Genomic DNA, 26,627 nt, shown 5'->3' with positions numbered 1-26,627 from the left:
CTGAACCCGAGATCTCCCATATGGGAGACGGACAATCAACTGCTTGAGCTACATCCTCTACCTGCTCATTTTTGGTTTTGCTCATTGCTCATTGTTTGTTTGTTGTCTTGCTTGTTGTCTGCTCATTGTTTTTGCTCATTATCTGCTTGTTGTTTGCTCATTGTTTGTTGTTTGCTCACTGTTGTTGTTTGCTCATTGTTTGTCTTCTTTAGGAGGCACCGGGAACCAAACCTGCGACCTCCCATGTGGGAGGTGGGTGCTCAATTGCTTGAGCCACATCTGCTCCCCATCAATCAGTTTAGAGGTGATTGGGAGCCATCTCTTCTGAGTACCTGACGCCTGAAATTGAGAGCCAAATTACTACTCTTGGTTACCACTACAATCTTATCCCTGTCTTAATGCTTGAATCACAGAAGACCTTTATTATGGAGATATTAATAAACTGTCAAAAAAAAAAAAAACCTTTAGGAAGTGGATGAGGCTCAAGCCATTGAGCTCCCACCTACCACATGTTTCAGTTCCCAATGCCTCCTAAAGAGGACAGTGCGCTGGTGCAATAGGCAGGCATGGCAAGCTGATGCAACGAGAGAACCAAGAAGAAAAACATAATGAAAGACACAACAAAGCAGGGAGTGGAGGTTCCTGGTGCCCCTAAAGAAGATAAGCAAGACAGTGAACTGACATGACGGGCAGGTGTGGCAAGCTGACTCAACAAAATGACACAACAAGAGACACAAGAAGAAAAACACATTGAGAGACATAACAAAAAACAGGGAATGGAAGTGCCTCAAGCAATCAGGTGCCTCCCTTCCACATCTGAGTACCCGGGTTTGTTTCCTGGTGCCTCCTAAAGGAACAAGATGAACAAACACAGCCAAGTGCAAACAATGGTGGGGTGGGGAAAAATAAATAAATAAAATAAATCTTTAAAAAATGAACAAATCTTCATCTGACTTTTTTTGGTAAGTTTAATCTTTATATTATATTTAGTCTTACCATACTTAAATTGAATCAGATTCTAGTATATTCAAATAGAAGAGTGAAGGAAAATATGACTTTAAGAAAAAAAATGGCAGGAACCATAAAAGTATTAATATAAGGCTTAGGAGCACATGCTAAGGATCCACGGTACGTCTGAAATGCTAGTAAAGTCTTGTAAGGACAGTAGGGGTAGTCTGCTCTAACTCTCTTGTTATGGTTAGGCTATTGTGTCCACTCAGCCAGGTAATTGTGCCCAGTTGTTTGGTCAAGCAAGCACTGGGTTAACTGTAATACAGGGGCATTTATGGACTTTAGTCACCATTGACTTTACTGCAGTGGTAAATCATAGTGATGCTTAGCCCAATCCGTTGAATGCCTTAAAAGGGGAAGTGATTCCAGCATTGAGAGAGAATTTCCCAGCTTGTCTTTGGACAGCCAACATCTCCCAGAACTTGCCAAGATCCTCCTCTGGACTTTCACTGCCTGCCTGTGGAACCTGGACTTGTGCATCCCCACGGCTGCATGAGAGATTCTTATATAATCACATACTATTGACAGATGTCTCTTGTTGATACTGTTTCCCTAGAGAACCCTGACTAATACAGCTTGGCACCGGGAGTGGGGTAATAGTGAGTAGTGCCACTCCCATTTCCACCCCTTGATTCCTGGAATTAATGTCACTTCTGAGCCAGTGTCTAATAAATCCCGAAATGTCTGGTCATTTCCTTTTCCCCAATGCACAGTTACTCTGGTAAAAGGCTGTAGATCTCCTTAGGGAAAGGTGGGAGGAAGATTAACAGTATAGATTTTGGGCAATTTAACAGGATCCTTCCCAAGGAGACCTGGCCTCCTCATTCAAGGGGCTCTGGGTCTGCAAACTGTCTCAAGTCTGGGAATTAAGGGGCCATGATTCTCTTCATCTGTAATTTGAGTTAGGGTTTTGTTCACTCGACCTAGAACTCTTCTGTTTATACAGATCCAGAAGAAATTTAGTAGGCTGCCCATCTATTTTACTGCTGGGTACCCCATTAGTTTTAGCCAATGCCATAACTCTACAAGACTCAGACTATTTTGAGTGCTTTTTTGAATCTGCCTTTCATTGTGGTAGACAAACCCATCTTGACTTTGGCGATTAACTGACAATACTTGACTTTTACCAGGCTGACATTCAATCTTCCCCATAATGTTTAAGGATTCTAATTCCATCACAGCCCTTTCTACACTAATATTTGGACTACAGAGAAGAGCCTCAGAACCGCAGAGCTATTCAGGGAAGATGGAGTTAGCCTTACAAATTTATTCCTCACAGTCCTGGTTAAAGATGTGTCCTCTGGACATTCCTGGTGTGGGTGGGCAGCTTTCAAATGGTAAATCCATTCTAGCATTCCAATCTCCCTAAGCCTTTGAATTCCCTCTTCTACTGTGTACCAGATGCAAATCGGGCATCTCAACCTCAGCCATGCTAGGCCATGTTTTGGCCCATGTTTCAATCAGTCACACAAACAAACTATTAAAGTCCTTTCTAACCCCTCAAGCTACAGCACTGAATCCAGAATTTCTGCTTAGTGGGCCCATATCAATAAATTCAAGCCTCATCCAACTTTATATTCCTTCCACTATTATCCCATACCCTTAGTATCCATTCCCACACATATTACCCTGATTTCTATCTATATAAGTTGGAAAACTCATGCAGTTCTTTCCGAGTATACCTTACTTTCTCATGGGTCACACTCTATTTCACCTTTGGTTGCTTGTTGTGATTTTAGTCTAGTAATAGGTCTCGAAGATAAGAGAGGTGGTGGGGGTGGGTAAGGAGAAGGATTATAAATGTCTTGCAATCTACTGACCTCAGGGCATTCCTTTGCGTTTTCTTCTGGTGAGACAGGATTAATCGCTTCAGACAGGTTTTGGAAGGCAGCTTACTCGGGGCAGACTGGAGGCTCCGCACTGCATGCTGGAGTTTGGCTGGTATGTGCCTCAGGGTTGGGAGGAGGTACAGACTCCCTGGGGCAGGCAGGAAGCTGGGCAGGGCAGGCTTTAGTTTGGCTGGTAACTTCTCAGGCAAGGAAGTTGTTTCAGACTCCCTGGGGCAGGCTGAAACCTGGATAATACAAGGTTGACAGGTGTGGTCTGGACAGGGGAGTCATCTCAGGCTTACCAGGTAAAAACCTCAGCAGAATTCAGGGTTCCAGTGTCTCCATCAACATTATCATTATCCCATTTGTCTCCATGTAAATTCTCTGGATTCCACTCTTTTCCAACCTATGCCTTCACTTTACTGCAGATACCCTGTGGGGTTGAGATTTCAATTTCCTTTGTAACTCTGCTACTTGTACAATGAGAGTTTGTGTTTGATTCTCAGATATTTCAAGCCTGTGGCTACAGGAGGCAAGATTTTCTTTCAAAGTACACAGAAACTTTGGCATCATCCATTCAGTGTTTAAGTTTCAAATTTAAAGCCTTTTTATTCATCTCTTTCTTTTGTAACAGTATCCAGAGTATCTAGGAGGAGCCATCCAACATCATTATACCGTTTGAGTCCACAAAACTCTGTTAAGGTGTTGAAAACACTCTCACCCAGATCCTTGCTTCTTACAAGCGTGAAAGTAAAGGAATCCAGGGATGCTATTTTGCATATCTTGATTGCAACTCTCGCGATGGGCTGTTAGCAGCGTCTTCGTTGTTGTAAAAGGAGTAGTCAGTACTCCTGAGTCCAATTAGAGTAGAGCGCCAATTGCAAAACTCCCAGAACCAACTCAGACATGCCATGTTTAGGACTGTTCCTCAAGAACCACTCCTGGTACCAAGCTGTATTAGTCAGGGTTCTCTAGGGAAACAGAATCAAGAAGAGACATCTGTCAATAGTATGCGATTATATAAGAGTCTCTTATGCAGCCAAGGGGATGCACAAGTCCAGGTTCCACAGGCAGGCAGTGAAAGTCCAGAGGATCTTGGTGAGTTCTGGGAGATGTTGGCTGTCCAAGGAGAAGCTGGGAAATTCTCTCTCAATGCTGGAATCACTTCCCCTTTTAAGGCATTCAACTGATTGGGTGAAGTGTCACTCATTGCTGATGGCAATCTCCCTGATAGATGTAATTATAGCCAGCTATCTATGATTTACCACTGCAGTAAAGTCAATGGTGACTAAAGTCCATAAATGCCCTTGTATTAGAGTTAACCCAGTCCTTGCTTGGCCAAACAACTGGGTACAATTACCTGGCCCAGTTGACACAATAGCCTAACCATAACACCCCTCTTAGGGAAAAATTATTTCACATTACATAGTGATCATCTTCCTTCTCTGAAACACACTGAAATGCCCACTCTCCATATCAGAGTAGATGTGGAGATGGATACCACAGAGAAACAGCACCCCAAAAGTAAGAATGGGAAGAGCTGGAAAGATGCTGGCATGAAAGATGCTGTCAAAAAGTTTGGATTGTCCTTGTCAGCTCAGCATTGTTTTGTTGTTTCACCTTCCAATTCACCACACTGAAGACACTTTCTTGGAGTGTAAGCATCAGCTCAGTTTATGGGTCAATGAGCTAGAGCCACTTAGTAGAAATAAGAAAGAATTGTTTCTCTTAGGGAAAATTTATAAAATGAATTAAGCATTAGTGGGAAAATTTAATTCATGGTTGGTCCAACTTTAACCATAGTTACTGATAACTATGAAGTTTTAACTTTCTGGGTTGTTTTTCCCCAGCTCAAAACAAGGATCTGAAGCTAGAAGTCACCAACATATATCTGAAGCATGAACAGGAAGCAGAGATCCTCCAAGAGAAAACCACCACTTCCCCGCCTCTTGGCAGGCAATCAGAACCAGTCATTCACCCATCTCTGGTCCAGGAGACCACTCAGATAGAGGTAAGAACCTCTTTAAACAAACAAATCCACTTTCCAGAGATTCTGGCAAATATCTGGAAAAGATAAAGGGATTAGAGAAATGACTGAACAATATTTTGTCCTAACTGAGGACAATATTTGGAAGGATGTGAGAAGGCTGAAAGAAGTGATAGCTTCATGAGCTCCACACATTTTCTCCAACTCGTTACTGTTCATAAAACTTAGAATCTTTTTCAAATGAGGACTTGAAATAGTCTGCTGAAGAGCAAACAACCCATAAGAGGCTCTATAACCTTCCTTCACTGTTACTATTGGACATGAGGAACTAGGGAAGCAAGTACTTGTAGAGTAATACAAGTCCTCTTTTACATTTTGGAGTAAATTCTGCTGCTCGCATTTTACTTCTACCAACAATTGCTTTATGAAGAATAGTAATAACTATACCTATAATATTCATATTCCCTTTTACTGATGCTTTTCCCTCTATAGCCCTGTGAACCAAGAAACCAAGAAGAAAATAAACTGTCCCAGATATTAAGTGAGTTGCAAGCATCACATGCAGAGACCACACTGGAACTAGAAAAGACAAGAGACATGCTTATTCTGCAGCGCAAAATCAACGTGTGTTATCAGGTGCAAGAAAAGATATTACAGGAAGGGGAGAGCTAAGTGGGCACACGGGAATGATTTACGAGACTGGGGATTATGCAAGACCTGAGCTTCCAGGAATGACACAAGGTGATATGCTGTCCCATGCAAAGAGAGAACACGCTGTCCTTTGAAGAACTTGAGTACTCACACATGTCAGTGGCATATTGGCAATATAGTTAGTGAAAGGGCCAGCTCATGAAAATGTCAGGTGGTTCTGGGTTCAGTTTTGTGATTTTTTGCTAGTTCCAAGAAAATACTACCCTATGGCAATAATAGCACAGCTAGTCCTGGAGGGGTCTCTGAGGAACCCAAGCCTTTCTGGTGGATTAATCTGCCCTTTACTTTATGGATATAGTGAGGAGTCTCCTTTACCCAGCAAGTGCCACCTTTGTAATCTGGGCTCTTTGATTCTGGGTCACTGAGAAAGAAAAGTTCAGGGATTATTTTGTTTTAGGAGGAACTGGAGGCAATGATGACAAAAGCCGACAATGAAAAAAGGGAGCACAAAGAGAAAGTGGAAAGATTGAATCAACTCCTAGACCTCAAGAATAATCGTATCGCGCAGCTGGAAGGTATTTTAAGAAGTCATGGCCTTCCAACATCTGGCAAGTCTTAGTAGTTTGTTCTCCTCACGTTGGGACCCTTCACATAGCAAACATGTATATGTACCTGTTTAGAGAACTGCCTCTTACTCCTTGGCATGCAATTTATCCCTCCTGTTCTTTATCCTGTCCTCTCTATTAATTTTAATGTGTGGTTTATCAATTTTTTCCCTCCATTCTGTCAGTGTATTTTTCTGATTTCTACAGAGTTTCATTAGGGACCAGCAATTACTTCTCATGGGTTGATTTCTTTTTTGAGAGTGAGAAAAAATCACTGTTGACCCCTGGGGTAGTGTGACACACTCTCATGGCTGTTTCCACAATCCAGATCTACATGGCCGGTAATGCCCAGATTTGGTAGATTGTGTCTATAAGTCTTTCCATCCACTGCTAATATTTTCAACCTCTTTCTGGTAAGCCTCTTCCCCTGCTTCTTAGGCCATTTATCTTCGACTAAAAGTGGATTTTTTTGTCTTCTTACCATGAAACCAAAGTCTTAATAGTGAAGACCCTGTGCCTGATCTGGCTGGAGAAGGGGAAGCTTTTCTTGATGGTCGAATGTAATAGGCACTGTGACGACAGTTTGCTAGTCTCTCCAAGACGAATAACGCATACTTCTTCTACTTATCAGAAATACTTACACATTGTGTTTCAGTGCTTCTCTAATAAAATTACCAATTAATTAATGGGATCTTGCTGTAAACCAAAACAGTTATCTATATGATGAAATTGTGCCTCTATTGTTTTCCTAAGTTTAGCATTTACCTTCCAATCACTTATTTTGTATCTTCTCTCTAAAGTAGCTGTTGGATTATTTGGCCGCCAGGCTTCAAAGCTCTTTGTTGTCATTCTATTGCTTTCCATTTTGAATCAAATAGTTCCTTGCAATAATAACAACTTGGATTTCTGCCATTTAAAAAAAAATCATCTCTCTGTCCACCCTCTTTTACCCTAAGGAAGAGCTCTCTATCCCTTACTGGATAGGCAGTTTTCTTTCCTCTATAGAACAGCTCAAAGATGTGGCCTATGGCACCCAACAGTTGTGTCTGGAAGCACTGCCAGTCCATGGAGATGAAGATAAAATGGACATTTCTCTACTGCACCAGAGTGAGAATCTATTTGAACTACACATCCACCAGGCCTTCTTGGCATCTGCTGCCCTGGCTCAGGCTGGAGACACCCAACCTACCACGTTCTGCACATATTTCTTCTATGATTTTGAAACCCACTGTACCCCACTAGCAGTGGGGCCACAGCCCCTCTATAACTTCACCTCCCAGTATGTAGTAGAGACAGATTCCCTTTTCTTGCACTACCTTCAAGGGGCTTCAGCCCAAATTGAGTTCCACCAGGCTGTGGCCAGTGAGCACCATGCCCTTGCGACAGGATGGATTTGCTTTAACAGGGTGCTGGAGACTGTGGAGAAAGTTCACGGCTCTGTCATGCTTACCGGTAAGTGCTTTCAGCTTTCCACAACTCTCAGGCCTAAGCAAAATTTCCCAAGGTCTATTCTTGCTCTTCTTGTAGAGTCCCATTTTTCCCCCTCTGCCTTTATTCTTGATCCTTGTCACAACATCTATATCCTCCATGCCTTTCATACTTTCTGCTACCCAGGAGCTGGTGGAGAAGTCTTTGGGGTGCTAGAGTATTGGATGAGGCTGCAGTTCCCCATAAGATCCAGCCTACAGGGATGCAGCAAGCAAAAGAAAGTCCAAGCCTACCTGTCAGAAAATATGCTTGGAGCCTGGAAGGCCCAGGAGGGTGAGGTGAGAAAAAGAGGATTTGTCCATGCCTCCCAAAAGAGCCTCAGCCAAGCAGCTCATGAGAACAGTTCAGTGGTCCACTCTCAATAAGTATTTATTGAATGAGAATGAAAGAGGAAAAACTTTCATACCATAATTAGTCAAGAGTCTTTCCTTGGTCCGGCTTGAGTATGAAATGAAGTTATGCCCTTAAGCCCTTAACTAGCTATGTCTTCACGCTGTGAAAAAAAGAAAAAGGAGCTTCTCTATTCCATTTTCTACCACTAAGGCATGAGCGCTAGCGTCTTCCTGAGATAACTATCTGCCAAAGCCATTTACCAAGATAGGTGGAGGCCATTAGGTTTTTCTGCATCCCAGTCAGCATACAGCAGTTCTCTAGGACATAGCACTTCCTCACCAAGAGTACTGGGCTGCACTACAACAACTCTATTGGTTTGCCCTTTTCCTCAATCCAAGACCAACATCTTTCCAGTCCAGATCAGAGGCATGGAAGCATCAGAATGAGCTGCGAGTGGAAATCACCAAGTGCTGTGGCCTCCGGAGTCGATGTCTGAAGACCCCTCCCAGTCCATATGCCATGTACCGCTTCTTCACCTTTTCTGACCACGACACTGCCATCATTCCAGCCAGTAACAATCCCTACTTTAAAGACCAGGTTCGATTCCCAGTGCTTGTGACCGCTGACCTAGATCAATATCTGAGGCGGGAGGCCCTGCTGGTGTACGTTTTTGATGATGAAGACTTAGAGCCTGGCACATACCTTGGTCGAGTCCAAGTGCCCTTGCTGCCTCTTGCTCAAAACAAATCCATTAAAGGTGGGAGTTCAAGATTATTATATCCTTCTTCTCTCCATCCATTGTTGTCTCCCTACCCTAAATCTACTTTTCTCTGAGTACTTGCTTGGAACAGTCTCTTGATCTCAAAGTCTGCTGAAATAATTTTTAGAATATTGTTAAGAGCAACAGAACAGAAGACTTAAGAGCCTCAATACTCATATGGAAACAGGGTAAATTCCACACCCCGTATCTCTAAACAAACTTTCCAACCTCCTTAGTGTATTCCAGTATTTCTTTGCTTAATGCCTATTGTTTCTAAGTACATGACTAAAAATTTAATTATAAGCTGTCGCCTTAATATTCCCTGGATTCTTTTAAACATCAGATATAAGCTAGAGAGACTTCCATGCCAGACTATGAAAATGGCAAATTTCTTGGATTTTTTTTCCAAAATGGAACTCCTCCCCACCCCAATCTTCATAGTACCTATCTTACGGTCATCCCCAAGGTCTCTGGCTGCACCTAGGAAGCTGCAGCCCTGGGCAGGTGAAGCAGGGCTACCCATGCTCTCCTTAGGAAATGTGGATTGGTACAGTAGGTACAACAATATTTAACAAGTCTTGGATGGTCTAGGAAGTGTATGAGGCTTTCCTCCTCTCAATCCCACACCGCTAAAAAAAAAAAAATTTAAAGACTGATACTTCTGCTCACAACTCCTCCTTTGCCTAAGAAGAAAGGCAGTTTGAACCATGTTTAACCTATCAGTGTTACAAATGAGAAGTCTTGCATTTGGAAAACACTGTTTAAGTTTTCTTGGCTTTTGTCATTTTAGAAATAGGGACTCTTTGAATGGAGACAATGGTTTTCTTGGTATGTCTAAGGTATAGTAAGCATCTTGGTAATCGTAATACTAACTCGATCTTGTTCATTGGCTGGTTGACTGATAACAAGCAAGCAGTATTCCTCTCCATACATCCTTTAGCTATCTCTTCCTGAAACCTGGAGATACCTATTTTCCCCAATAAATATTCTCAGTAAACTGCTCTTTTATGTTACTCCTGAGTGTGTTAGTATCATGATGATTTGAGGGATATTAATCGATTGCTAACAAAACATGAAATTCAAACCTGGGGTAATAGGTAAGATGCCAATAAATTCTGGCTTTCCTACTTTATGTGATGAGATTTTATTGATGTCTGTGTGTCTCTCAGGTGATTTTAACCTCACTGACCCTATGGAGAAACCCAACGGATCTATTCAGGTGAAACTGGATTGGAAGTCTCCCTACTTGACCCCCAAGAGCTTCCTGAAACCAGAAGCTCAGATAGAGGAGGATCATACCAAGGACAGTGTAGAGACCTCATCTGAAGAGGAAAAAGCTTCCTTTCCTCCACAGGTAGCAGAGCTTCACCAATTCCCTGGAGCAGATTTGAGGGAGACAATTTTAAAATAAGAATGAAAGAAATTCTTCCTGTGAATGTCCTGCTCTGCACACTTAATCTGTACCCATCATAATACCCTGAGGCTATTGATGGAGCAAAACCCCGGGTTTTATTGTGGAGAGGAGAGAGAGAAATGGCATCTCTCAGCTCTGTGGCAGGAGAGAAAGAATGTCTAATGATAGTTCACATGTCCCTTTCTTGATTTTCAAGGTTGTTAAACCATCATCTTGTACGGTTATCTCTGATCCTTCTATTTAGGACCAGATAGCATTTGTTGAGATTCCCATTGAAGCTGGTGACTATCAAGCAAAGAGAAAATTTCAGTTGGGAGAAAGAAAGGAAAAGGAACACCAAGTTGAGAGCTACTCAAGAAGAAAACATGGAAAAAGAACAGGTGTCCAAGGAAAAAACAGAATGGAGTATCTTAGTCGTAACGTCTTAAATGGAAATACCCTACAAGTAAGACCTTAGAAACCCTGAAGAACTAAATATTGGTTGTAGTGTTCCCAAATACATTATTCTCAGATGTAGAAGCCGAAACAGACACACAAGATAAGCAATAATCATGGCTGTTTGTGGCTGGCCTGTGTTTCCACAACCACAAGTAGTTTAATAACCCCCTGGACTGCTTAGCCCACTTCCATGTAATTTTATTCAGCAGATCATGGTTTCTCCAACATATCCTTATAATTTTAGTACTACTATCTAATTAGTCAATTCAAATTTAACCAAAAGAAAATAAGGAATAGGCCTCTATTGAGCACCTATGTGCCAGATACTGCCTTTTTTCCTATAGGAAACTGGTCTAGTCACAACGAAGCACCTGAACTCACCACCACCACCCTTATATCTGTTTTCTAAAAGTATGTTCTAATACGAGCATGTATTAACTTTGTGTTTACTTTAAAGCAAGTACTAACTTTTAAAAAAATATAAAAAAGAGTTAACATTAAAAAAAAAGAAAGGGAGGGAGGGAGGAAGAGAGAAAGAAAGAAAAAAGAGAAGCAAGATATCATCAGCTATACAGAACTGTTGTCTTATTTTAAAGCAGGTGAATTACACTGAGTGGAAATTCTCAGGGCTTAAAATCTCTGGAGAAGATTGTTTAAAAAATCAGGAAAAGAAAGAGGATATGACATCATCCAGCTCAGAACTGAAACTGAAGGAACCCCTACATCTTGTAAATGGTATTGTCTTTTCTTTAAATTTATTAAAATTTATCTGTCATACATAAACAATAAGTATATAATAGTTGTGAACTTACAAAACAAACATATATAACATCTCACCCTACCACCAATAACTTGCATGTTCTTAAACCTTTTTACTAATGGTTAAAGAACATTGTCAAATAACACCTAATTTTCCTGTTTAATCATTGGATTGTTTAATCAAGACAATTACTTACTTTCTTCATCTTGCAGTACTAAACTTTTCAGTTTTATGTTGCAAATGTTATGGTTAGGCCAACCAAGGCTGGAATTATTAAAAACAACAACAATAACAACAACAACCAACTTTCTATATATTTATATCTAACTTACTAGCTAGCTTAGTTACATAGTATTTATAAAAATATTAACTTGCTCCAAAGTCTTATGAATTATGGTTACAAAGAAATAGGAAGAAAAGTGTGATTGGCTCATTTGTGCTGTAAATCCAAATTTCTTTTACATTAAGGTAATCTTTTATATTATAATGAAAAGTAGACTTAATTCTAGGTTATGGTAATGGTGAACTAGGTAATTCAGACCAACTTTCCCACTGATGACAAACAAATAGCTGAAGTTAATATAGTAACCAAAGATCTGAATGCCTTTTTTTCTTTTCTTTTCTTTTCTTTTTTTTTTGAGTTACTGGGGACGAGAGATTGAAACTGAGATGTCATATATAGGAAGCCAGCACTCAACCACTGAGCCACATCGGCTTCCCTGAGTTGATTTTTTCATTTGTTTTGCTTGTTCGTTTTTGCTTTTCTCAGGAGGCACTGGGAACTGAACCCAGGACCTCCCACATGGGAGGCAGGAGCACAACTGCTTAAGCTACAGTCAGGCCCCCTTAATGCTTCTTAAAGGCATTAAAGAGACAACCAGAGAAGAAAGCATGATGTAGCCTAGATCAGGGAGATAATTGGGGCTGAGAGACCAGCTGGAACTGCTTTGGCCCTGAGGCCTTGCAAGTCTGGAGGAGGCATGGAGAGGTAGAATCATGATTTTGGTGGGATTTTTAGATCTGGTGTCTGTCCAGGGCAGTAACCCTGGAAAATCACTTTGCTCTGGAATCCGAAGGCTGCACAGTTCCAAGTCTTTTCTGCTCTGGAGACATTTGCAGGGCTAGAGGCACAAGGCTGGTCTGATGTCTGCTAAAACCTGAGTTGTTGGAATTATCAGGCACAAACTGTGCACCAACTGTGTCTACGAGGCTCACGGAGATTAATGCTGAGCTTTAAAATTTCAGCTCAGAACTGGATGCCATGGAAATTGATATTGTAAGTTTCAAAAATATTTTATTTAAAAATAAATTCAAAGTTACATAAGACATACAAGAATAGAACAGAAAATTTCCATATACCTTCACCCAAATTCATCAACTTTTAAACATTTTTCCACTTCTTTACCTTACCATTTTTTTTGTTTTGTTTTGTTTTTTGCCTCAAAAATATGGAACACTTCATGAACTTGCATGTTATCCTCGCCCAGGGGCCTTGCTAATCTTCTCTGTATCGTTCCAATTTTAGTATATGTCTTCCTGAAGCAAGCACCCTTACCATTTTCTTTATGTTGTTTTACTTAAGTGTTGAGAATAAGTTGCAAGCATCATCCCCCTTATTGCTATTTGTTTCAGTATTTGTTTTCCTAAGGGGAGAAAACAAACCTATTATGTAACTACAGTACAATTATCAAATTTGCAAAACTTAGCCTGGTTACATTATTATCCATTCTTGTGTTCATAATTTTCCAGTCATCTCAATAATGTCCATTATAGGGAAGCAGACTTGGCCCAGTGGTTAGGGCGTCCGTCTACCACATGGGAGGTCTGCAGTTCAAACCCCGGGCCTCCTTGACTTGTGTGGAGCTGGCCCATGGGTAGTGCTGATGCGCAGTGCTGATGCGCGCAAGGAGTGCCCTGCCACGCAGGGGTGTTCCCTGCTTAGGGGAGCCCCACGTGCAAGGAGTGCGCCCCGTAAGGAGAGCCGCCCAGCGCGAAAGAAAGTGCAGCCTGCCCAGGAATGGCACCACACACACGGAGAGCTGACACAAGATGACGCAACAAAAAGAAACACAGATTCCCAGTGCCACTGATAAGGATAGAAGCAGTTACAGAAGAACACACAGCAAATGGACACAGAGAGCCGACAACTGGGGGGGGGGGGGGAGGGGAGAGAAATAAAAAATAAATCTTAACAAAAAATGTCCATTATAACAGTTTTCCCTCTTATCCATTTCAGGATCATATCTTGCATATCTCTTTGGTCTCCTTTAACTTGAAATAGTTCCTCAGCTTTTCTTTGTCTTTCAGGATGCTGACATTTTTGAAGAACATAGGGATAGGCCAGTTGCTCCATAAAATATACCTTTGGTTTGGATTTTTCTGATGTTTTTTCATAATTAGATTCCAGTTGTAAATTTTTATAGGAATACCACAGAAATGATGTTGTTTCCTTCTAACTGCATCACCTTAGAAGATGGGTGATGTCAGTTTGTTCTTTTATAGATGATATTAACTTTTTTCCCACTGATTTGGTTAAGAAGTCATGTGCCAAGTTTTTCCACTGTAAAGTTACCATTTTTCCCTTTATAATTATGTAACTAATCTAAGAGAAGATACTTTGGAAATATGTAAGTATCTTTTTTTTTTTAATTTTATTTATCTATTTCTACCCCTCCCTCCATTGTCTGCTCTCTGTTTCCATTCGCTGTCCATCTTCTATGTCTGCTTGTATTCTCATCAGGTGCTTCCAGGAAACAATCTTGGGACCTTCCGGAGTGGGATTCTTTTGTACCACCTCAGCTCCCTGGTCTGCTGTGTCTCTCATTATTTCTCCTCTGTGTCTCTTTTTGTCATGCCATCTTGCTGCACCAGCTCTCCACGTGGGCCAGCACTCCTGAACAGGGCAGCACTCCTGTGTGGAGCAACACTCCCACATGGGCCAGCTCACCACATAGGCCAGCTTGCCTTCACCAGGAGGTCCTGGATATTGAACCTGGACCCCCCATATGACAGATGGGAGTCTAATTGCTTGAGCCACATCTGCTTCCCAAGTATCTTGTTCTTCATCAAGTTTCATCCAATTATTTTGACATGCATTAATGTTTTTGTTTTGAATCAATTATTGCAATAATGGTTGTAAAAGATCTTGCAACTTTGAAAAAGAACCAACAGAAATTATAGAACTGTTAGATACAGAAAATTATAAGAGAGAAAGAGATGTGTTAAAAGTAGATTATGGGAAGTGGATTTGGCCCAACGGATAGAGCATCTGCCTACCACATGTGGAGGTCCAAGGTTCAAACCCAGGGCCTCCTGACCCATGTAGGGAAGCCCCACGCACAAGGAGTGCGCCCTGTAAGGAGAGCTGCCCAGCATGAAAAAAGTACAGCCTGCCCAGGAATAGTGCTGCAAACATGGAGAGCTGACACAGCAAGATGACGCAACAAAAAGAGACACGGATTCTGGGTGCCGCTGACAAGAATACAAGCGAACACAGAAGAACACACAGCAAATGGACACAGAGAGCACACAACTGAGGAGGGACGGTGCAGGGAAGAGGAGAGAAATAAAAAATAAATCTTAAAAAAAAAAGATTACCTAGCCAGAAATAGCAGCTAGGTACAGCAGGGGAAACAGAGAGATTGAGAGGTGAGGAATTTTCTTGTTAGTTTATCTGTTTTTTGTTTATTATTATTGAAAGAATGAAAATACTCTAATAATGATTAAGTGATGAATTTACAGCTGTGTGGTTATACCAGGCATCACTGACTGTACACTTTGGATGAATTGTATCTTTTATTAATATGTATCAATAAAATTGATTTTTTTAAAATAAAAAGATTAGCCACACACACAATGAAAACAGATTAGCAACAACTGAAGGAAGAATTGGTGAAAATAGTCAGAATAAAGCAAGAGACGAGATAGAAATATAAAAGAGAGGAAAAGAGGCATAAAGGTACAATGAGAAATTGTAAGATACTTTTGATAATATAGAAGAAGAGAGAGAAGGGATCAGAAGCAATATTTAAAGTGATAATGACTTAAACTTTCCCAAACAAAGAACGGATAGTAAAATGAGCCACATCTGCTTCCCTAAGATCCAATGAAATGAAATTCAAGCAAGATAAGTAAAATAAACCCAAATGTAGACATATCAGAGTAAACATGCAAAAACTAAAATCAAAGAGAAAATATTACAAGCAGCCATAAAAAGGACAGCCATGAATGCATCAGTAAGATGGTCAACTGCCTTGTCATGAGCTACAATCCTTGCCAGAAACCAGTGAAATATATCTTCAAAGTGCTGAAAGAAAATAATTAACTTCCAACCAAGAATTCTCTACCAAGCAAAAATATCCTTCCAGAATGAAAGCAGAATAGACATTTTCAGACAAACCTAAATGGAGAGGGTTTGTCTCCATAGCCACATATTAAAGGAAATTTAAAGGTTAGTCTTAAAGCAGAATGAAAATGATCCCAGAAGAAAACACAAAGAAGCAACAACTAATGTGGGTAAATTTAAATGACTGTATAAAGCAAAAATATTAGCTTTTGGGGTTTTAAATATATTCAGAATTAAACATAATCTAGTGGGTTGAATGGTGGCCCCCAAAAGATACGCCTATGCCCCAATCCCCAGAGCCTGTGAATGTGCCCTTATTTAGAAAAAGGGGCTTTGCAGATGTTATTAAGTTAAGGACCTTGAGATGAGGAATTCATCCTGGATTTTCTGGGTGGACCCTAAATGCAATGATATGTTGTCCTCGTAAGAGATGAACAGGGAGAGGCACACAGAAGAGGAAGAGGCAGTGTGACGAAGGAGGCAGAGATTAGGTGATGCAGCCACAAACCAAGCAATGCTGACAGCCACCTGAAGCTGGAAAGCAAATGATAGTTTGTCCCCAGAGCCTTCCTGACTCCTTTTTCTCAGACTTTCAAAAGATTGAAAAGACACTCTTCAAAAAAGGAATCCAAATGGTCAATAAAAATATAAAAGGTGTTCAATGTAATTAAATAATCAAAGAAATGCAAATTACACCACAATGAATGGCCACCACAGACCCACCAGATGGGCAAAATATAAGTCTGATAATACCAAGTATTGGTGAAGAAGTGGAAAAAAGGAACTCTCTAACACTGTTGATGGGAATAAAAATTAATACAACTATTTTGGAAGATAATTTCTCATTGTCTAGAAAGCGTTCCCTAGGACTCAGCAATTTCATTCTTAGGCATATACACGACAAATATGTGCTTATATACAACATGGTATATGTTCTTTAGAGCAAAACAATATAAGCAACACAAATTCCATCAGCACTAGACTAGACAAATTGTGATATATTCATGTAATGGAATACTCTACAGCAACAAAAATGAAAAAGAAAATCTATACCTAGTTCCAACAGTATGGACGACTCTTAAAAATATAATCGTGAGTGAAAGAAGCCAAATACACACAACATGTATAATGTATGATTCTATTTGTATTAAATTCAAAAAGCAGGCAAATCTTAGCCAAAGTGTTTATAGATATATACACCAAAGTGTGTATAGATAGGTGGTGAAAATATGAAGCAAAGTAAGGAAGCACATTTCAATACATTTAGCCAGCCTTTATTTAAAATGTTGGCATTTTGTTCAGCATGGATTTTTTGCATTAACTTTGATTTTTAAAAATATTGCACTAAAATAGTATTTATTTAGATTACTGACCTTTTTGGCTTCCCCTTAAAACTTGTGTCAGAGTGAATGCTTCCCATACCTCATCCCTACTTCTGGCCCCAGTCAAAATAGTAGTTACTCCTGGGGGAGAAGGAGAAGGTTGCCCCTCAGAAGGGGCTCACTTTGGCCATCTGGAGTGCTGGCCTTTGTCTCTTTCTTGGCTGCATGGTTATGCAGATGTTCATTTTACAATAATTCAATGGGTTGAATTTTTTTTTATACTTTTATATATGCTTACAATTTTAATAATAAAAGTAAAAGGATAGATATGGAAATTAGTAAAAAATGAAGTCTTAACTAATTTTCAAAAAGCTGGCTTTCTTCTAAATTCCTGAGAGTAGAATTTTTAGACATTTAAATATATTCAGCATAATTTCTTGAATGTAAAGGACATGAATCTTTGATTTTTTCAGGAGAACAATAATTTTTTCTGTTCATCATATAATTCCATTTTTCCATTAAAGGATGCTCAGTATAAGGGCAGTTGTTAGGAATAACCAAGTCCAAATTCTCCCAGGGCGTAATCTACACGACTGGCAAAAAAATTCTAGTTAGAACAGTTCCATTCTTCAGATTAGTAAACAGTAAAATATTATTTAGTCATTAAAAAGAATAATTCTATATATGTATTAAATCTTTAAAAAATGATAAGTATGACAATTATTTGGAAACATGTTTATATGTGCTGAATGAAAAATAAATGAAAGAACTGTTGCTATACTATGATTGAATTATATGCAAAATTATTCACATGGACAAAAATAGGAAGGAAAGGAACAAACATCAGGCTAGCAGTTTGCTATGTTGTTTAGAGGCTATTTTAAAATTCAGTAATGATTTACCGCTATAGATTCAGTGTATCTATATCTATCTGGATAGAATGTAGGCTACCTCTCGTGGCCATACTCCAATTTATATTTCTTCAAGTGTTTGATTGAGTCTGACCTATATTCACAGACTTTTTCTCCACATCACATACTAGAGTCATTACTTACAGCCATAAATGAAAAGAGATAATTTCTGTGGAAGCCAACTTGCTGTTGTTTAAAGCTTTGCTCTAGTTTTAATACTGCTCTTCTCCATGAATCTCAGAAGATTAAGAACATCGGTTAGCAGGTACAAGAAGCCAAAATCTGCCTGGTCACAGCTACTAAGTAGGGATGTCAGAGGCAAGATGCTGTGATTGTTGAGAAAGGAGCTTGTTAATCTTTTAGACTAAGATCTACAAGGTTATTAGGTAAAGGCTGCCAAGAAAAGAAAGACTCTAATTAAAAAACCCTTTCGTAGACTTTGCTTTTGCTGTCCCTATGTTATCTCAGACTTTTTGCCTCTGAGACTTCAGTGGAGTGGAAAACCCCAGGACTTTGAAGCTGTGTCCAGGAGGCTCTGTCCTGTCTTCCAGTTATCTATTGCCATGTGATGATTTGAAAGTTTAGTGGCTTAAAATAGCAGCAATCATCTCTTTTGCTCACTAACCTGCAATTTAGGCAAGGTCATAGGAAGAGCTTACGTCTCCTCCACACAGCATCAGAGGAGGCAGCTCCACTCAGGGCCGGTGGATCCACTCTCAAGATGGCTCACGCCCATAGTTGGCAAGCTGATCTTGACTGTGGGCCCAGGGCTCAGCTTCTGTGCACCCTCTGCAGGGTGCCTGGGCCTCCTCGCAGCTTAGTGGTTCGATTCCAAGAGTGAGACTGCTAGGAGAGCAAGGTAGAAGTGCATGCCCTGAGGCAGTCACATTCTGCTGTCCTCTTTTGGTTGGGGTGGTCACAAAGGTCCACCTTAGTCCCAGGGGAGGGGGACATAGACTCCCCCCCCCCCACCATGGGAGGCGTGTTGAGGTCACACTGGGATGAGAGATACTGTTTGAGGCCATCTTTGGAAAATACAATCTGCCACGCCCTGGTTGTACTGCTTTTGTTTGGCTTGCTCAATTTCTCTAGCCCAAACTGAAGGACAAACTTCACCCTCCCTCCCCCTCTCCCTCCCTTCCTCACTCCCTTTCTTCCCTCCTTCCTGCTTTCCATTTCTTTTTTCAGTGTTTATCAAGATTCCTGTGCGTTTGGCACGTTTCTGAATAAGTGAATCTTTGAAAACGAGGATTTGACTCTATGTAAATGCAACTAAAATCTAGATACCTATAACTAGTGACCAGACTGTGGATTGGAGACGTGTGTGCTGGGTCTTTTCTTGGCTTTGACAAGGTGCTCTGAAATAGTTCTGTAACTCCAGCCTCTTTTCTAGCAGGTAACGAATCCTGTGAACAAACTTCTGAAGTAAGTGAAGCACAAACTACAGATAGTGATGACATCATAGTGACACCATTATCTCGGAAATGTTCTAAGGCAGTAAGTACCATCGGAGTAATCGGTGAGCGTAAAAGATTGTAAACAATGACATTAAACATGCTTAATATAGCCTCCTATGTGAAGTTCAGATCCAATAATGAACCTGATAGGAAATTCAAGTTATGTGGTTAAATTTACATTACTTATGAATTGAGGTCTGTTGATAATAGTCAGATGGAAGGATTGTTTTCTTTAATTGGTACAGATGAGAATTTGCTTCAGTTCTTCTCTCTGCCTCTTTGGATCCTTTGCTTGCCTCTCCTTGTTTCCGTATCCTTCACTGTGTACCGTGATTCATCCCCAGCCTGAGTGATGCCCCTTTCTGGAAGTCCACTAAAGGCGAGCAGGCTTACTTTGGGAGGTGGAGGCTGGAAGAGAGGTAGGGCTTTTATATGGGAAGGAAGGCTCAAAGGGATTTAAATTTCTGCAGTTTTTGATCCAATCTTTAAATCCTGTAATTACAATTATTTATTAAACATCTCAGCTTCAAATCTCTTTTGGAACTAATTGAGTACACACACATGAATAAATATCCACAGATACATTCAACAATCATTGTATTAGAAACTCATGAGGTTACAGATGAGGTATGAAACATAATCATTCTTCCTGAGCCACAAGAATGCTACCTGGCACATTTGCAGGCACCTAATAAATATTTGTCAAATGAGTGACTGAATGAAAGATTAAAATCTAACTTGAGAACTATGACCCTCCATAAAAACAATAGAGAATAATCTAGGATGACCTAAAATGAAGTGGGTAAGAGTATCTAATATAAACTCTAAAGTCTTGTAAGAATTCAGAAAAGGGAAATTGCTGTTTTTGAGAGGTCAGTAAACTCTTCCTTGGAAATCAGAACTTTGGGCTGAGAATTTGCAGGAAAATGAAGGATAATAGAGTAGGAAAAACAACTCAAAGTCAATTGACTTCAATATTTACTCTAGCAAATTACTATCTTATGAATTTTTGTTTATCTTATCTTTCTTTAGACATTACTAATTAATATCTTGGGAAATGCTTAGAAGGCAGATTAGAACCACAGAACATTTGAATTAGGCCACAACACTTTAGATATCATAATAAAGATGAAGAAGATTAAATGTGTCCAGGATTATAGAGTTACTTAGGGACAGAGCTTGAACCTAGTTACAGTTTCCAAACTATGCCACTGCTTAGTCCAACCCAAAAGGAAGCCAGCTGATTAGTAAATTTGTGAACCATTTGCTGATCAGCTGGAAAATTGCTGCTCAAAGTACATTAAAATCATTATCCTGGGGAGCAGATGTCACTCAAGCGGTTGAGCACCCACTTCGCACATGGGAGGTCCTGGTTCTGAATTCGATCCCCAGTACCTCCTGAAAACAAAAGCAAACAACAAGTAAACAAACAAACAAAAAAACCAACTCAGGGAAGTCAGTGTGGCTCAGTGGTTGAGCACCTGCTTTCCACATATGAGGTCTGGGGATCAATCCCTGGCCTCAGCAGATCAAAAAAAAAATTTATCCTAAATTAAAGACTCCTCAATAAAGTTTCCTTTTAGAAAAAAATTTTTTCTTTAAGATTTATTTTATTTCTCCCAACTCCCTTGTTGTTTGTACTTGCTGTGTGCTGTGTCTTTAGGAGGCACCAGGAACTGAACCTGGGACTGCCAATGTGGGAGGAAGATGCCTAATCACTTAAGCCACCTCCATTCCCTACTTTGTTGTGTCTCTCATTATGTTTTTTCTTCTTGTGCTTCTTCATCTGTCATCTTGTTGCATCAGCTTGCCACGCCTGCCTGTCACATCAGCTCACTGTCTTCTTTAGGTGGCACTGGAACCAAACCATGGACCTCCCATGTGGTAGACGGGAACTCAGTTGTCTGAGCCACATCCACTTCCCTAGAAAATTTTTAATTTCCCAAAAGTGTCACTTGAGAAACTAAATATGAAAACTGAGCCTACTTAGGAAAAAAAATTAGTGTTATTATAAAATCAAACATACAACACACACACACACATATTCAATCATTATTGTATTTAAAAATAGCTAAGCATAAAAGATACAGGGTATGGAGGGCTCAGAGATAACACTTTGGCTCTATCTGTCTTCTGCCTGAGGTAAACCATGATAATGGAGGAGTCAGTAGGGTGGAATGGTTAAAAGCATGGAGATTTGGTTTAGACAGACAGTGATTTAGACCCTGGCTCTGCCACTTGCTAGCTGTGTGACTTTGGGGGAAGTTATTTCACTTCTGTTAGGCTTTGTTTCCTACTCTGTAAAATGGTAATACTAGTGTACTTACATTATAGCCATGTGGCAAGATTTAAGTAAGGCAATGTGTGGTAAGGGTTTAATATGGTGCCTGCAAAACTAAGCACTAAATGATGATGACATTGATGTTGAGGATGGCTGTAGTCTGTCTCCTTTGAACTGTTCTAGCTCCCAAGGTCAAGGGTTAGTGGTCTGGTGGTGGCCCCTACCAAGGAGGATCTGGCCTTAAGGGGAAGGGACTGGAGTGGGAGGTAGGGGATGTCTCCCCTTTTGCCTGCCAGGGCAAATGAAATAAGTTAGACAATACAGTTTAAAGCAGGGGTTCGAATCAAGAGGTCCTTGAGCTTGAACCGAAATTCAAAAAAACATTATTATTGTGGGGTTGTGTTGGTGTGGGTATGACATATTAATGAAATAATGCACAGTATAGTGTGGACTTAGTAAGGAGTCTGTGGTTTTCACCTGACAGGTAAAGAGGTCTGCAGAACAAAAAAGGCTAAGAACCCTCAATTTAAAGGAAACATCCTTGCCAAAATGTCTTTCCCTTATAATGATAAAAATTAAGCCAATCACAATATGCCTTGGATCTTTATGTATTTATTTATTTATTTATTTTTTCCACCTGGATCTCTAACTGTCTCTCTTTGGGTCCAGAATTCGGATAGTTACTATGTTGGTAGGATATGGATAGGACTGTTTCCCCAGGGCCCTGTCTAGAATTGGCATCAGGTTCCTAAGAGCCCACTGTACTAGTCTTCCCTTTAGGACTCTTCAAGAAAAGCCCTCATCCCAAACTACATGGTTATGTCCAGATGAAATCATTTTCCTAGTCCTGGGAATCAATCTTTCATTCTGAGTGTTCATAGAAAAATTTCCCTCCATATCTTAACAGCAACTAATGAGAAGGGAACAATCATTTCTGCTTACTGTGACCTCAGGTTACTGTATCAACTCAGGTTGTTTATCAAGACCTTCAAAGTTTATTTTCTTGTTTCTTAATTCCAAGTGTCCAGGATGTCCTCACTCATATGTATGCTAGCTAATTACTTTTTACAAACCCACCTCTGGCCAAATTAGCTAGCACACATGAACTAATAATAATAAGCTAACAGGAATTGTCTGGCACAAATCCTACAAAACTGCTCTCAGGGGTTGTGCCAGTAAATTCAGATGAGTTAGTACATATTAGAATGTATTACTAAGTATTTGCATCATTGCTATTCAGTCCCAATAAATTTATATGATGGAATCAGCCCATACAAAGGATGCTGAATCAAAGGAAGATATTAAATTGAAGCATATGAAATTGCCACTTTTATAGGTAAAAAATGATTGAGCCTCCACATGCACCTGGCTCAAATATGAATCTTATTTATCAAGCAAGGATCCTCCAAATTCACCTTTGTTGTCAGAATAAAATTGATGTAGTCTCCTTAAATACAGATTTCTGATATTAGGCCTACCTATTTTTAGCTGGTTTAAAATTTTTCAAATTATACAGTTAAGGTAGACCACATTTTTCTTCTAAAATTTAGAATATTACAGGTAAAGCTAAGTCTCTTTGACCACCATAGACAATCCCTGCTCCCTTATCCCTCAAGAAAACCATTGTTTTAAATTTTGGGATATATCCTTTCAGATATATTAACTATATATAAATATATTGATATATAAAATAAAATATAAAAATATAGATATATATTTTTACAGAGAACTTTAGCATTCTTGTTTCTATTGCTTTGCATTTGTCTTTTTTCTGCCTTCAAATAAGTGACATTAAAATGCACATATTATTGTTTGTTTTTTTTACTCTTTATTTTGAAATACTTCTAGATTCATAGGAAGATGCAAAAAGAAATGTATAGGGAGGTCCTACACACCCTTCACTCAGTCCCCCTCCCCTTTTTTTAGTACATATTGTATATATTTAGCTCTGCCTAATTCATTCCTCTTAACTGCTCTATCAGTATTCCATTAACATAATATATGACCTTTTTTTAGATAGGTCTTATTGGGCAACACGGATTGAACTCTGTGTGTCAAGTGCCTGACATTCATTCACTCACTGAATCCTCACAGCAACCCAGTGAGTTATTCGCTCCTCTGGCAAGTTGATTATGGATCACTTTCCTTGCCTTACTGTTTGCCGGGCACTGGAGATACAAAACGGTGACTAAGATAGACCTAGGCCCTGCCCTCTTAAATCTTATGTTTTACTGAGAGGAAACTGATATAAACTACTGAACAAATAAATAAATCAGGTAACTATAGATTCTATATACTGTGAAAAAATAAATAGGGTGATATAATACTAATGGGAAGGGTTGAATTTAGATAAAACCAAAAGGAAATATTTCTTGAGGAGGGAACATTTGAACTGCAATCTGAAGAATAAGAAGGGAAGAACTGGCGGGAAATCATCTCTGGCAGAGGAAATGGCAAATGTAAGGCCCTGAGGAAGGAAAGAGATTGGTGCACTTGAAGCAGAGGAACTCAAAGCTGCATTTGGTCATGTACGTGTTGTTATTCCCTTTTTCAAATGAGGACAATGTGGTTTAGGGAGGTGAAGGTCTTGCTCAAAGCAGTATTTAATGAGTATTTACTGAGTGTATCCTATGTGTCAAGCGTTGTGCCAGGTACTACTGGGGGTATAGATTGGGAGGAGACACTGTTCTTGCTCTTAGGAATTTAAGAAGCCTATAGCTTACTTAGTCTAGTTCATTACGTCAGTCAATTATGAGAATTGCTATAATGGCGGTATGTATTGGCACAGTTCGTGTAAGACTGCTTCCTTTTGCTTGGGGGTTGGGGCTGAGGAAATCTCCATGGTGTAATGATCCCTGAGCTGACTCTAGAAGGATAATTAGGAACTTGTTGGGCAGAGTGTGAGGAGAGAGAAAAGGGATTCTAGACATGTGCCAGGCATGTGCAGGGGAGGGTCAGAGTCATAAAACTACCTGGAGCAATGGGTAAGCTGACAAGATTTTCATTATGGCTTGTGGGAAAGTTCAAGGGAAGTAAGGAATAGAAGGGGAGAAAAAGTGTGCTTATCAGTTAGGATGCAACCAGGAAAATAGAATCTGTACCAGGTACTTTAGTAAAGGGAATTTAATAAAGGGAACTTCTTATAAAGCTGTTGTAAAAATAGAAGAAGAAGGAAAAAAAAGCCAACAAAACACACAAGAGATTACCAACAGCAAGAGCAATTAACATAGGCCTGGAAGCACCAAGAGAAGAGAAAGTATAATACATCTGGGAGCAGGAGTCACTCAACAGGAACTGGAATGCGAACCATGGCAGGGGCTGCCTTATAGCAGCTGGGACTGAGCAAGGTGTGGCTGTCATGTGGGAGCTAGAACCATGGGGAGACACAGCCACACAACCACTGGCTGAGGTGGGGGAGAAATTCCGTGGCTTCTCCCTCCCTTCTGCCCACTGATATCCTGACAGTGCCCCTCATTGGCAAAGGAGCCTGGAAAATACAATGTGCAGAAACCAGCCCTTGAGATATAGGGAACAGGGGGGGAGGATAGGAATGGATAGACGTGCAGACAGACCAGTGATGACGCAACATCTAAGTAGATAGTCTGGATCATGAAGGGCGTATAGGGTAGGAGTTTTGACTTAATCTGAAGCAATGGTGGCAACTGAAGTGAAGGATTTTAGTGAGACAAGAAATGAACTAGCATGGTAGCCATGGAACAGAAGACAGGAGAGAATGAGTGACTTTTAAGAGGTAGACACTACATTTTTTTTTTAACTTTTTATTTTGAAATAATTGCAAGCTTACAAGACAGTTGCAAAAATAATACAAACCCCAAACAGGGAACTCCAACATACCCCCACTTACCCTCAATATCCAGTTCCACCAATTTTAACATTTTGCCACCTTTGCTGTATCATTCAGTCTGTCTTTATCTATCAATCATCTATCTGTCTGTCTGTCTATCTATCTACCGTCTATCTCTATTTTATGAACATTTGAGAGCAGATTACACAATCATACTCCTTGAACACATAATACTTTACGTACATTTTCTACAAACAAGGGTATTCACTTTGGAAGCACCTTAAGTGCAGTTACCAGGCGGCGGGCTTGGCCCAGTAGTTAGGGCGTCCGTCTACCACATGGGAGGTCTGCGGTTCAAACCCTGGGCCTCCTTGACCCGTGTGGAGCTGGCCCATGCACAGTGCTGATGCGCGCAAGGAGTGCCGTGCCATGCAGGGGTGTCCCCCGCATAGGGGGGCCACACACGCAAGGATTGCGCCCCGTAAGGAGAGCTGCCCAGCGCGAAAGAAAGTGCAGCCTGCCTAAGAATGGCGCCGCACACACGGAGAGCTGACACAACAAGATGCCACAACAAAAAGAAACACAGATTCCTGTGCCGCTGACAACAACAGAAGCGGACAAAGAAGACGCAGCAAATAGACACAGAGAACATACAACCAGGGTGGAGGGGAAAAGGGGAGAGAAATAAATAATTAAATCTTAAAAAAAAACCAACCAAACAAAAAATAGTGCAGTTACCAAGTTCAAGAAATTTCCTATTGATATAAAGTGATATGCCAGTTTTTCTTATGACCCAATAATATCCTTTTGGGCCTTTTCTCCTCTCTATTCTTTCTTTTTTTTTTTTAAGATTTATTTTTTATTTATTCCCTCCCCTCCCCTGTTGTATGTTCTCTGTGTCCATTCACTGTGTGTTCTTCTGTATCCGCTTGCATTCGTCAGTGGCACCAGGAATCTGTGTCTCTTTCTGTTGTGTCATCTTGCTGTGTCAGCTCTCCATGTGTGTGGCGCCACTCCTGCACAGGCTGCGCTCTTTTTGCACAGAGCAGCTCTCCTTATGGGGTGCACTCCTTGCGCGTGGGGCTCCCCTACGCAAGGGATACCCCTGCGTGGCATGGCACTCCTTGCACACATCAGCACTGCGCATGGGCCAGCTCACCACACGGGTTAGGAGACCCTGAGTTTGAACCCTGGACCTCTCACATGGTAGGCAGATGCTTTATCAGTTGA

General features: G+C 40.4%; 1 protein-coding gene, 1 long non-coding RNA gene and 1 other non-coding gene across 5 annotated transcripts in view; 1 reads left to right on the top strand and 2 right to left on the bottom strand.

Moving 5' to 3' along the window:
- The window catches only part of RPGRIP1 (RPGR interacting protein 1), a 46,096-nt gene that overhangs the window by 725 nt on the left and 18,744 nt on the right, over positions 1–26,627 (top strand). Inside the window, exons 2-11 of one of the 3 annotated variants that reach the window (XM_071214035.1) lie at positions 4,691–4,851; positions 5,320–5,463; positions 5,936–6,053; positions 7,089–7,535; positions 7,698–7,849; positions 8,319–8,661; positions 9,834–10,018; positions 10,323–10,523; positions 11,116–11,251; positions 19,248–19,351. In XM_071214035.1, coding sequence (XP_071070136.1) covers positions 4,691–4,851; positions 5,320–5,463; positions 5,936–6,053; positions 7,089–7,535; positions 7,698–7,849; positions 8,319–8,661; positions 9,834–10,018; positions 10,323–10,523; positions 11,116–11,251; positions 19,248–19,351 — 1,991 coding nt within the window. Of the gene's footprint in view, positions 1–4,690; positions 4,852–5,319; positions 5,464–5,935; positions 6,054–7,088; positions 7,536–7,697; positions 7,850–8,318; positions 8,662–9,833; positions 10,019–10,322; positions 10,524–11,112; positions 11,252–19,247; positions 19,352–26,627 lie in introns of all 3 variants that reach the window. The other 2 variants (XM_071214034.1, XM_071214033.1) reach the window with 2 other exon arrangements.
- The window catches only part of LOC139438688 (uncharacterized), a 57,437-nt gene that overhangs the window by 12,106 nt on the left and 18,704 nt on the right, over positions 1–26,627 (bottom strand). The window lies entirely within an intron of this gene.
- On the bottom strand, positions 12,719–12,823 carry LOC111761588 (U6 spliceosomal RNA). Its single transcript, XR_002794915.1, has one exon. It is a non-coding gene; the product is annotated as a U6 spliceosomal RNA (small nuclear RNA).

Source organism: Dasypus novemcinctus, chromosome 3, assembly GCF_030445035.2.
Source record: "Dasypus novemcinctus isolate mDasNov1 chromosome 3, mDasNov1.1.hap2, whole genome shotgun sequence".
Taxonomy (NCBI): Eukaryota; Metazoa; Chordata; class Mammalia; order Cingulata; family Dasypodidae; genus Dasypus; species Dasypus novemcinctus.
The sequence above is the reverse complement of the archived record's forward strand: the minus strand, read 5'-3'. Positions and strand labels throughout refer to the sequence as shown.